Genomic DNA, 12,245 nt, shown 5'->3' on the forward strand with positions numbered 1-12,245 from the left:
TAAAATTTAAACCAACTCTGGCTGGATAACTCCATTGGCAAGGTTGCCGGTTTGATCCCTGATCAGGACATGTACAGGAACAGATTGATGTACCTGTCTCTCCCCCTCCCTTCCTTTCAGGCTAAAATAAATAAATCAATTTTTTTTTTTAAAGTTTAGACTAAAGAGCCTGGCCAGGTGGTGGCACAGTGGATAGAGCGTTGGACTGGGATGCAGAGGAACCGGGTTTGAAACCTCATGGTTGCTGGGTTGTTTTTTTTTTTTTTTTTCTTTTTCTGAAGCTGGAAATGGGGAGAGACAGTCAGACAGACTCCCGCATGCGCCCGACCGGGATCCACCCGGCACGCCCACCAGGGGCAACCACTCTGCCCACCAGGGGGCGATGCTCTGCCCCTCGAGGGGTCGCTCTGCTGCGACCAGAGCCACTCTAGCACCTGGGGCAGAGGCCAAGGAGCCATCCCCAGCGCCCGGGCCATCTTTGCTCCAATGGAGCCTTGGCTGCGGGAGGGGAAGAGAGAGACAGAGAGGAAGGGGGGGGGTGGAGAAGGAAATGGGCGCTTCTCCTATGTGCCCTGGCCAGGAATCGAACCCGGGTCCCCCGCACGCCAGGCCGACGCTCTACCGCTGAGCCAACCGGCCAGGGCCGGTTGTTGGGTTGAGCGTGAGCTCAACAGCTTGAGCGTGGGCTCACCACCTTGAGTGTGGGATCATAGACATGACCCTATGGTTGCTGGTTTGAGCCCAAAGATCGCTGGCTTGAAGCCCAAGGTCACTCACTGGCTTGAAGTTCAAGGTTACTGGCTTGAGCAAGGGGTCCCTGGCTCTGCTGTAGCCCCCCAGTCAAGGCACATATGAGAAAGCAATCAATGAACAACTAAGGAGCCGTAACAAAGAATTGATGCTTCTCACCTCTCTCCCTTCCTGTCTGTCTGTCCCTATCTGTCCCTCTCTGTGTCTGTCACAAACAACAACAACAACAACAACAAAAATCGTTTAAACCAAAGATGCAGAAAAGGGAAGTGGTCCGTCCAGGACAGTGTGCAGGTGACAAGGGGATCAGAGACCAAAGGCTGGTGGAGCTCTGGGGGTCAGCAGAGTGTGCAGGGAAACTAAAGACGGAGGAGACGGCAATGGGAGACCAGAGGCAGGAAGGAGAGAAGGAAAGCCCAGCCAGAGGAGGACAGGGGAGCTCAGGACGGCACCGTGTGGAGGGCAGGGCTGCATGGCTGCTGGGTCCACCCACATGGTTGAGGGCCATTTGGTAGATGTCCTCAGGCGTGTGGCCCTTCTCCCAGGGGCGCAGTTTGTAGCCCAGCTTCTCCGGCATCTTCTTCACCACGTGGTTCCGCAGCCTCACGCTGCTCACTTGCGTCCACGCGTTCTCGTCGTACTGGGTGAACTGGGTCAGGTTGAGGCCCAGGTTCTTGCAGAGCCTGTGGAGGACCCTGAGGGAACAGGCAAGGCTGGTGAGGGCCTGGCGGGGGCAGGAGAGGGGGGAATTCCCTCTCCCTGTGGGGCCTGCAGAAGGGAAGGGGTGGGTAGGGCCATTGGGGATGGGGTTTGGGGATACGCATGATGCTGGAGTGTGGCCAGATTTAGGGTCATCAGTGCTGGGGACGGGAATGTAATGGGAGCAGGGCCGGTGGAGGACTGGGTTTGGAGCAGGAGCTGGTGGCTTTCACTGGCTGGATGTGGGCTTGGGATGGGGAAGGGGCCAGGTTAGGGGGAGGTAGAGCTGGGGTCCGGAGGCGCTGGGGAGGGCCAGCTGGGGTTCCAGCCGGACTTCAGGGCCTGACACTTTGAGGGTACAGTGGGGGGTCTGGCATCAGGGAAAGAACAGAATGGGAGGCTAGGTTTCCACCAGACTTGACTAGGGAGACAGGTTTGGGGTGAAATGACATCTGGGCAGCATGGGAGCAGGAGCAAGTTGGAGGACTGGTTGAGTCAGATCTCGCCCAGAGCAGGGGCCCACCAGGCACTGAGTCAGACCTTACCTGTGTGAGCTGGGCATGCGCATGGCTCCCAGCTCACCAATCCATCCTGTCTTCTGATCCCGGTAGGTGAGGATGCGGCCCCCAACCCTGCTGTCTGCCTCCAGGATGGTAACCTGAGGGATGGGTGGGGGGCATCAAGCAGGGCCCTTCAGCTCCTCCCAATGACCCCCAACCCCACCCTGTGCCCGCCCCCCCCCCCCATTCACACAGCAGCACAGACCTAGACTAGTCAAAGATCCCTTTCTTTCCGGGGAGGCGAGAGGGGGTGGTGGGAGAACAAAATGTCACAGTGAGCAGATACAATGTGACAATTTCCAGACTGCAACAGGAAGGCTTCTGGCCAAATTAAAGAGGGACTTCCTAGCTCAGAGAGGGGGAAATTTCTCTAAGGTACAGATGTCCCTGGCCTGGTCCAATTCTCATTCTTGGATTTCAGTGAGAGGGACAGTGTTTACAGTTCAGAGGGGGCACTTCCCCTTGGGTAGAGTGTCCATCTCCACCAACAAATTCCCCCAGAAGCTGGGAAGTTTCCAGGGACTTCCCTCAGTGACGAGAGAGGGGGGCAGGAAGTCAAAGCCCTCTTAGTGCAGCACGTGCTCCCCTGCACGTCATGGTGCTGCAGGGGTTTCAGGCCTCACTTCCAGACCACAGGGGGTGGGGGGAGCAGAGCTCCCCATTCCCACCTCCCAGCACTCCCACCCTTCCACAGGGATGTGGCCAGGTCCCTTCAACTGCAGCAGGAAAGACTCAGGGTAGACTGTGTGCAGCATTTCTCACCTTGTGTCCAGCATCACCAAGCACCTTGGCAGCCACCAGCCCAGCCACACCAGCACCAACCACAATTATTCTCTGGGGCTTTGAAGTCCGATTGAGTCCCAAGGTCACAACCTTGAGCAGCTGCTCATAGTCCGGATCCTGCATGCAACTCTCAAATGGGTCCTGGCTGTGGGCAGTCTTCCATTCTAGGGAAGCCACCAGGCCAAGGAGGACGAGGACCAGGAGGCACTGCGCTGGGGAGGAGGAGAGGATCAGCTGGTATGTGGAGAGAGAGGAGCAGTATCTGCCCCCACTCCCAAGGGCCCCCTCCTCTGCTTACTTACCCAAAGAGGCCATGATTCTCGCTGGGAGGTGGTGTCTGGGTTGGAGGGGAAGCAAGGGCCACTGTGACAGGGGCCCGGGTCTCTCCCGGTGGGCTGCCCAGCGCCCCAAGGGCCACCGCTCTCTCTGGACATGTGTGTCCCCCGATCCTGTCCTGCAGTCTCCTGTTCTGTGCCTGCCTGTCTGCCCTGTTCTCCCCCTCGCTGCCCTCCTCTCCCTATCTCTGCTTCCTGTCTCTCCCTGGCCTCTATTCCCTTTTCCTTACCTCCTTCCTGTCTGTTTCTCCTCTCCCCCTCGTCTCCTTGTCTCTATTTCTGTGGGTCCCCGTCTCTCCCGGCCTCTTCTGTATCTTGTCTTTCCTCCCTCCGTCCGTGCGTCTGTCTGTCTGAGGACAGTAGCACTGCCTCTCTCCTCTGTCTCCTCCCATCTGTTTTGCTGGGTCCCCCTTCTTTGATCTTACACCAGCCAAGCCCCACCCTCCTCTAGTTTGGGAAATTGGGCTGCCAGGAAATGAAACTGCGTCCCCGGGTCCCAGGGTGAGGTGCTCAGAGTCTAGTTGAGGATGGAAGGGGTGGCCAGTCATTCAGGGGGCGTTGGGAGGAAACAAATCACTCTAATTTCTTCCTCTTGCCCCAAATAGTTCTGGGGCGGTTGGAGGGCCGGAAATCAATGCTTAATTAACCATGCTAGAGCGGGCTGCCCCCGGCCTGTCCCCTGTCCTGAGGCCCTGCTTGCACGGTCAATGTGTCGACCTTCTCCTATGCTTATTCTTGGACAGGAAGAGGGAAGGTCTCTGGCATTGGAGCTGCATGTCCCCTGTGACAACCTCTGAATCCCTGTGTCCGCCATTGCTGTGCCCTGGCTCCACTCCTCTCCCATGGGGCCTCTCTGAGCTTGTCTTCCCCTCTATGAAATGGGCACCACAGTGGGACCCCCAGGCAGTGGCACAGTGGCCAGAGGCAGGGCCCTGGGCCAGCCTGCCTGAGTCGGGCCAGCCTGCCTGAGTCCTGAGCCTGACACCTTCCAGCTGGGGACTTGGGGACTTGGAGCCGTGGCTTTCCCCTCTGTGGCTCCAGTCTATATCTGTCAAGTGGGAGGATCAGGTCGTGAGTCCAGGTCAGGCCCTGGAGCAGCACCTAGGCAAGTACCAGAACCTGCTCCTCAGGAAATGCTAGCCAGAGTACCCAAGTGGGGTCCCTCAGCGGGGCCTGCACCAGGAGCAGCGCATGGTGTGTGCGCCGGCCCCAGCCCTCGCAGCCTCGCACTGAGAACCCCGTGTGCTCAGCTCAGCCCAGTGTGTTGGAGGGAGGCACCTCGGAGAAATGGCCCAGAACTTCGGCCTCTGTGCCTTTGGCCTTTGTCACCCCATCTCTGGGTCACTTTTCTCCTGGCGGTGGGGGTGGCAGGCAGTGAAAACAAGATGACCTAGCTCAAAAAAAAAAAAGGATGACCCAGCTCTGTGGAGTCCCACTGCAGGGCAGCGGGGTCTTGTGGCCGGGGGGGCTTTGTCAGGAGGACACATGGAGGGTGCCCTGAAGTGGATGGGGGCGGAGATGCAATTTGGGGGGATTTCTCTTGGGGCGGGGGGAGAGGACTCCAGGGGGCAGGGAAGAGGAAAGGCAGGAGGGCGGCAGACCCTCAGCAGCAACAAGACCGGAAAGTCTGAGCCGTAAATCAAAGAGGGATGTGGTTTGGTGGAGGGTATGGGCGAAGGGGGCTTACGGGTGAGTCAGAAAACATGTGATGTGGGGGTGGGTGGGGCAACGGCCAAGAAAGAAACACAACCTGCGAGCTGGACAGAGCTGGAGACAGAGCGAAAGCAGAAGGGCGGGAGTCAGGACAGCCGCGAGGGGACCGTCCCTGTGACCCCGCTCCGAGGTGGCCCTCGCTCTGTGCTCTGCCGCCCTGGGGACTTCCCAATGCTGCCAGAGGAGGATCCTGAAGCTCAGAGGTGGCAAGAGGGACAAACCCAGACCCGGAGAACCCCTCGGAGTGGGAAGGCCTTTCCATGGCAGACCCTGCCGCTTCTCTCACAATGACACGGAGGATGCAAACACTACCGAGCTGGGCCTCACTCACAGTGACAGCAGCTGTCCCTTAAGCAGAAATTCTCCTCTTGCCTAACCTGTGGCGGCGCAGTGGATAGAGCATCGACCTGGAATGCTGAGGTTGCAGGTCCGAAATCCCGGGCTTGCCGGGTCAAGGCACATAGGAGAGCAACTACTACAAGTTGATGCTTCCTGTTCCTCCCCCCGTCTTTCTCTCTCTCTAGCCTCTCTCCAAAATCAATAAATAAAACCTTAAAAAAAGAAATTCTCCTCTAGTTCCAGACACCTGTGAGGAGAGAAATAGGGCCTGCAGAGCAGAAGACACATGTCCTGAATGGGCAGGTGTCCCCGCCCAGTGGTCCCTGTGCTGTCTGGCCTCATGGCAAAGTCCCACAGAGAAAGGCAGCAGAAATAATGTGGAGGCAGCAGAGCCCAGGGGCTCCCCAAACTCTAGGGATTCCTGTTGGGGTCCCTGAGTCGACCCCCTGGTGTCTCCCATACAAGATTGCTTTTCAAAGTCCCTCTGACTCTGGACACACGCCAGCTCACCTCCTGGACTCCCATTCAAGGAGTCAGCAGGGTTGAGGGAAGTCAGACAGGTGGCCAGGGAGGGAGGCCATGGAGGAGAGCCAAGCAGGTGGCCAGGGAGGTGGCCCAGAGTCAGGGGTCAGCCTTGAATGAGAAAGGGATCCCAGTAGGGCAAGGCCTTATCAATCTCCTTGCTTCTGATAAAGTGACTGTGGGTGTTGTTCAGTCCCACGTGCCAGCTGCTTTATACATTTGTCTTCATTTACTCCAGGGACAATTTGACAAGGGGTGGGGCTCAGCTGTCCTCACTTTAGAGTGTGTAAGACGGAGGCCCAGAAAGTCACCAGCTAAGAAGTGGCAGAGCCTGGGTCTTATCCCAGCAGCTTGGTTCCAGCCCTGTTCTCAATCACCCTGCAACTGGCAACAAGCTCGGGCTTGCGGACAAGAGATGGGCCAGGTCAGGGCCTCTCCACCTCGGCACTACTGCCATGTGGGGCCATGTTTGTGGGGGTTGCTCTGTACGCTGTAGGATGATGGGCGGTGTCACCGGCCTCTGTCCACCAGATGCCAGTAACACTTGCCCCTCAAGCTGTGACAACTACAAATATCTCTAGACATTGCCAGCTGTTTGTGGGGTTAGGTTGATGTTGGGTGGAACTCCCAAGAGTGAGCAGATGTGGTCCAGGACGGAAACCTATATAGTGGGCAGGAAGGCCACATAGTAGAGGCTGTTTTCAGGTTGAGAGATAGGCCATTTGGGGATTGCTTTGGGAGAAATACCTAGATCTTCCAGAGCCACCCCTGATGATACTAAGGAGACTGGTATTAGGGTTAGATTTAGGGTATGGATGAAGGTGGAACAAGTTAGAAAAAAGAGGATTTGGATCAGGTTAAGTTTCCTTAGCTTGTGGATAGGAGATACAGACATATTGTGAGAACCAGGGTTGGGGGCAAATTGGGGGGAAGGCCTGGACTTCCCATGAATTGAGAATGTTTTTTTTGCCTCAGTTAATTTTGGGATAGTCTGGTTTTACAATGGGGTTTCTAAGAAAAAATGTCAATCTTTCCAAATAGAAACTGTCTTTAGGGAGAACTGTATTTGGTTTTCTTCTAGGACCACAAAGACGACTCTAATGGGGTTTGGGTCAAGTCTGAAGCAGCCAGAAACCTGGCTCTGCGCCCCGGGAGCCTGTGTGGCCCATCTGGGCAGCTCAAGGTGATGGTGGCTGCACAGCAGTTGGAGGGACAGGGTGAAGGCTTTATATGTACTCTTTCCTCTGAGTTGGCCCAAAGACCTGAGTGGTTGGTATTAAAACTTTCCCTGAGTCTCAGGGTGGAGCAGAGCCTGCCCAGGGAATGCCCAGGGCCCCAGGTGGAAGCCAGGGGTCCAGACCTGGCTAGGGGAGGGGTTCAGGGGGCAGACTCCTTGAGGCCCTCATGTCTGCCCTGAGCCCTGGACAGGGGCCTTTGTCCCATGAAGCCCTCCTGCCCATCCTTCCCATTTTCAAAATCCCCGGGCCCCAGGAGGGGGACACTCACTGCATGGCTGGCTCTGGGGGGCTCTGTCAGCGCCCATGGCCTTTCTGGTTAGCCCGCGACAGAAGTCATTGTTGGGCGTGTACGGATCTGGGGTGAATAGTCGTGGTTCTGTCCTGATTCCCTTGTTAGACCAGTGGTGCCCGAGTCCTGGTGTGGAGTCAGAGTGGTTGGAAGATTGTGGGGACAGGTCCCCCTTCTCAAAACCTTATTATGGAAAATTTCAAGGCTATACAAGAATAGAGAGAGACTAGGATGCTGAACCCAAATGCATTCATTGCATCAGAGCCCATCTTGTGCTTTTAAAAAGATTTATTTATTTATTGTAGAGAGGAGAGAGGTAGAGAGAGAGAGAGAGAGAGAGAGGGAGAGGGAGAGAGAGAGAGAGAAGGGGGAGGAGCAGAAAGCATCAACTCCCATATGTGCCTTGACCAGGCAGGCCCAGGGTTTTGAACTGGCGACCTCAGTGTTTCCAGGACGACGCTTTATCCATTGCGCTACCACAGGTTAGGCCAGAGCCCATCTTGTTTTATTTACATTTTCTTCCTCCCTTGTTGAATTTTGTAGCAAATGCCATACATAGGATTATTTTGTAAATACTTTAGGATGTTTCTGTGAAGCATGGGTTGTAAACTTTCTAAATATTTGAGGCCTTTTGAGCCACAGTCTCCATTTTACCTACTCAACTCTGCCCTCCAGGTAGCCACAACTGACAAGTGAACAAGTGTGGCTTGTGCCCCAATAACACTTTATTAAAGAACCATTTGAGATTTTACAAATACATTCTACAATATTTTCCCTTTGCAATTGTCAGTTTTGGCTTAAATAAGCTATTATAAAATTATCTAAAAAAACAAATGGATAAATATAGCCTGACAAGGTGTGGTGCAGTGGATAGAGTGTGGAACTGGGACGTGGAGGACCCAGGTTCGAAAGCCCAAGGTTGCCAGCTTGAGCGCAGGCTCACCAGCTTGAGCAAGCGGTCACTGGCTTGAGTGTGGGATCACAGACATGACCCCATGGTCACTGGCTTGAGCCCAAAGGTTGCTGGCTTGAAGCCCAAGGTCACTGGCTTGAGCCCAAGGTCGCTGGCTTGAGCCCAAGGTCGCTGGCTTGAGCAAGGGGTCATGCGCTTTGCTGCAGCTCCCCAGACCCAACCCGGTCAAGGCACATATGAAAAAGCAATCAGTGAACTAAGGAGACTAAGGAGCTGCAATGAAGAATTGATGCTTCTCATCTCTCTCCCTTCAATCTGTCCCTATCTGTCCCTCTCTCTGTCACAAAAAACAAAACAAAAAAATACAAATTTTATTTATAAAAACAGAAAGTAGGCCTTAGTTTGTCAACCTCTGCTCTAAAAGAACTTTAAATATTATATACTATTAGCACATTTAAAATGGCATTAAATCAATATCCACATTTTCCTGAATGTCTCAAAAAATTTTTAACAATTGGTTTGCATCAAGATTCAAGAATTCATATTGCATTTGAGTGATATTATCTGTCAGTAAGTGTCGCTTTCAGCTCAGTGGATTTGGAGTGTGTCCTCAGAGTGGGGTCTGATATGATTCCACAGCACCGTGCTAGACCTGAGCCTGGGCAAGCCGCACACCTGGTCTGGTTTCTGCCTCCAGAAAAGCTTTGGAGCTACGGGGATTGAACCAAGATGGTGTCTGGAGGTAAGGTGTGGGGCCCCTGGGTGAGTCACTGAAGTGATCACTGCAAAAGTGAAAGGGAGCTGTGGGGTGGGCACAGGGGTAGCTTGGGACAGTTCAGTCTGGCTGGTCCCAGCAGCAGACCTGATCTGAGGGGGAGGGGCTTTGTTCCTGGGAAGTCCTCAGCTGCTGCCCTGAGTCTGAGGGCAGACTTTTCAAGTTCCCCGACAATTTTTTTTTTTTTACAGGAACAGAGAGAAAGAGAGTCAGAGAGAGGGATAGATAGGAACAGACAGGAACGAAGAGAGATGAGAAGCATCAATCATCAATTTCTCGTTATGACACCTTAGTTGTTCATTTTTTTTTATAAAGATTTTATTTATTCATTATAGAGAGGGGAGGGGGGAGAGGAGCAGGAAGCATCAACTCCCATATGTGCCTTGACCAGGCAAGCCCAGGGTTTTGAACCGGCAACCTCAGCATTTTCAGGATGATGCCCCATCCACTGTGCCACCACAGGTCAGGCCACCTTAGTTGTTCATTGATTGCTTTCTTTTTTTTTTTAAAGCTTTAAAAAATTTTTTTTTATTTATTTACTTTTTTAGATTTTATTTATTCATTTTTATTAGAGAGAGAGAGGGAGAGATAGAGAACAGGGGGAGGAGCAGGAAGCATCAACTCCCATATGTGCCTTTGACCAGACAAGCCCAGGGTTTTGAACTGGCGACCTCAGCATTCCAGGTCGACGCTTTATCCACTGTGCCACCACAGGTCAGGCCTGATTGCTTTCTTATATGTGCCCTGACTGCGGGTCTTCAGCAGACCAAGTAACCTCTTGCTTGAGCCAGCGACCTTGGGTCCAAGCTGGTGAACTTTGCTCAAACCAGATGAGCCCGTGCTCAAGCTGGCGACCTTGGGGTCTCAAACCTGGGTCCTCCACATCCCAGTCCGATGCTACAATTAATTTTGTTAAAAACAAAAGTAATACTCAAAACTCATCACTTCCTATTTGCTTACATTTATAATTATATATGCTCTGGAGGTGAATTAATTTTATCTGTATAGAATGCACCAATTTCTCAAATTCATGTTGGGTGACTTTATATTGGTGGCTTGAAATCAGCTGTGGTGGTACTATTTACACCATGGGAACTGGCATATGCTACCCGTCAGGGCTTCCCCCACCCAAAGACACCTGTTATATATCAATACTATTAACCAGCACACCAGTGCTTGAGATCCTGTTTCAATCTCCCCTAGATCAAGGTTGCTCTTTCACTCTGGAAATCTCTATTTTTTCTCTAAGATTTTATTGATTTTTTTAGAGGAGAGAGAAAAATGGCAGTGGGGTGGGAGGAAACATTACTTGTAGTTGCTTCTCGTACATGCCTTGACCAGGCAAGCCCAGGGTTTTAAAGTGGTGACCTCAGCATTCTAGGCCAATGCTTTATCCACTGTGACACCACAGGTCAGGCATCTGTTTCAAATATCTGATTCTCTTAATACCAAGGCATGCCCAATGAGGGAGGGGCCTCATCTTGGGGGACAGGCTGGGCCATTATTGCAGGTGGTTGTTTTGAGGTTTGAGATGAAAAGAAAGCCATAACCATAAATCCAGTTGCCACTCTTATCCTTAATCAGAGAAGAAAGGGAGAGTTTACTGAGGAGAGATTCACCTTTACCTAGTGAAGAGGAACTTAAGTAGAGGCCATTTGTCTGGACTGGCAAGGGAGCACTGTATCTTTTCTTCCTGGAAAGGTAAAGTGCAGTTACAACAGAGCTGTCATCTGCAGGGTGGCACCCAGCTGGCCACTGACCCTGCAGCTGTCTCGGGAGCCCAGTAAGCCTGCCGGGGCCAGTTCCCTGCCATGGTGCCAGAGCACCGAGCCTTCCCTCCCACACAGCCCCCATCCCATTTATTGTAATTGCTTATGTTCTTCAAGGCGGGGTGTCCAAGATCCCCTGGAGTGTGGGAAGAAAAATAGAACTTCAATTTGTCTTATTTTAAAAATACACCTACAAGAAGGCAGTTAAGCTTTATTGACTTTTTTTTTAAGTGAGAGTAGGGGAGATAGATACAAAGATAGCCTCCTGCATGCACCCCAACTGGGATCCACCAGCACCCACCGTATGGGGTCATGCTTGTAACTGAGTTATTTTTAGTGCCTGAGGCGGAGGCTTGAGGGAGCCACTCTCAGTGCCCAGTCTGAAGTGCTCAAATCAATCGAGCCATGGCTATGGGAGGGGAAGGGAGAGAGAAAGAAGAGGGAAGGGGAGGAGAGAAGCAGATGGTTGCTTCTCTTGGTGCCCTGACTGGGAATTGAACCCGGGACTTCCATACTCCAGGTTGACGCTCTACTGCTGAGCCAACTGGCCAGGGCCTTTATTGATGTTTAATGTGCAAAATAATAGGTATATTATATATATTGGAATTGCAAGCTCAAGAAAAAATGTTTTTCTTCTATCAATTGTGTGGTCCCTACCATCAACTTTCTTGGAGACAGAGAAATATTTCATTTTTGTAACGCCAAATTCCAGATCAGAATCTGGTATGTAGCAGGGGCTCCACAAAGGGATGCTGAACGAGTAAATGTAGGTGAAATACAAGCCACTCCTGACTTACTAGGGAACTCGAGGCCTTTCCATCCCTCCTTCCTTCAGAGGGTCATGGATGAAGACTCACAGGTTGCATAAAACCACTGTAGGGGACAGAGCTTTTGGAGAAAACTGAAGTTGTTGGGGTCTCCCTCCTCTCACACCCCTTCTGTGGCTTCTGCTTGAATAGGACACTTGGGAGCTCAAGATGGTCAAAGGAAATAGCTCATGATCATGACCTTGGCAAATGAGACTGTAATTCTCCAGAATAGGCTTTTAGTACTCCATAGCCAAAATATGGCTTAGTGTGGCACGGCCGAGGGAGGCTGAAGGGGCAGACTCTGCCCCACAGAAGGAGCAGGTGGTTGACATCATTTGCGCCCACAGAAGCTGGGGGTGGAGGCACAATGTCGTCAGGCCAATATCTTGACACTACCCAATCTAGCCAAAGTTAACTGAGAGGAATGCTGCAGGAAATACCTGTGGCCCTGAGGGACAGTGATGAAAGACATTTATGTGTATTCTGATATGTTGCCTGACCAGGCGGTGGCGCAGTGGATAGACCACTGGACTGGGACGCAGAGGATCCAGGTTCGAAACCCTGAGGTCACCAGCTAGAGTTCGGGCTCAGTGAGCTTGAGCATGGGGTCGCTGGCTTGAGTGCAGGATTATAGACACAGCCCCATGGTCACTGGCTTAAGGGGTCACTGGCTTGGCTGGAGCCCCCCAGTCAAGGCACATATGAGGAAGCAATCCATGAACAACTAAGGTGCCGCAACTATGCGGTGATG

General features: G+C 52.6%; 1 protein-coding gene across 5 annotated transcripts in view; it reads right to left on the bottom strand.

Annotated features, from left to right (window-relative positions):
- IL4I1 (interleukin 4 induced 1) overlaps window positions 1–12,245 on the bottom strand; it is a 42,945-nt gene that overhangs the window by 4,209 nt on the left and 26,491 nt on the right. The window contains exons 1-5 of one of the 5 annotated variants that reach the window (XM_066374051.1): window positions 3,358–3,487; window positions 3,095–3,129; window positions 2,772–3,004; window positions 1,995–2,107; window positions 1,244–1,445 (exon numbers count right to left, since the gene is read on the bottom strand). In XM_066374051.1, the coding sequence (XP_066230148.1) occupies window positions 1,244–1,445; window positions 1,995–2,107; window positions 2,772–3,004; window positions 3,095–3,107 (561 nt within the window). In that variant the 5' untranslated portion in view covers window positions 3,108–3,129; window positions 3,358–3,487. Of the gene's footprint in view, window positions 1–1,243; window positions 1,446–1,994; window positions 2,108–2,771; window positions 3,005–3,094; window positions 3,501–12,245 lie in introns of those variants that run through there. The other 4 variants (XM_066374048.1, XM_066374052.1, XM_066374050.1 and 1 more) reach the window with 4 other exon arrangements.

The sequence above is a fragment of the Saccopteryx leptura genome, chromosome 3 (assembly GCF_036850995.1).
Source record: "Saccopteryx leptura isolate mSacLep1 chromosome 3, mSacLep1_pri_phased_curated, whole genome shotgun sequence".
Lineage (NCBI taxonomy): Eukaryota > Metazoa > Chordata > Mammalia > Chiroptera > Emballonuridae > Saccopteryx > Saccopteryx leptura.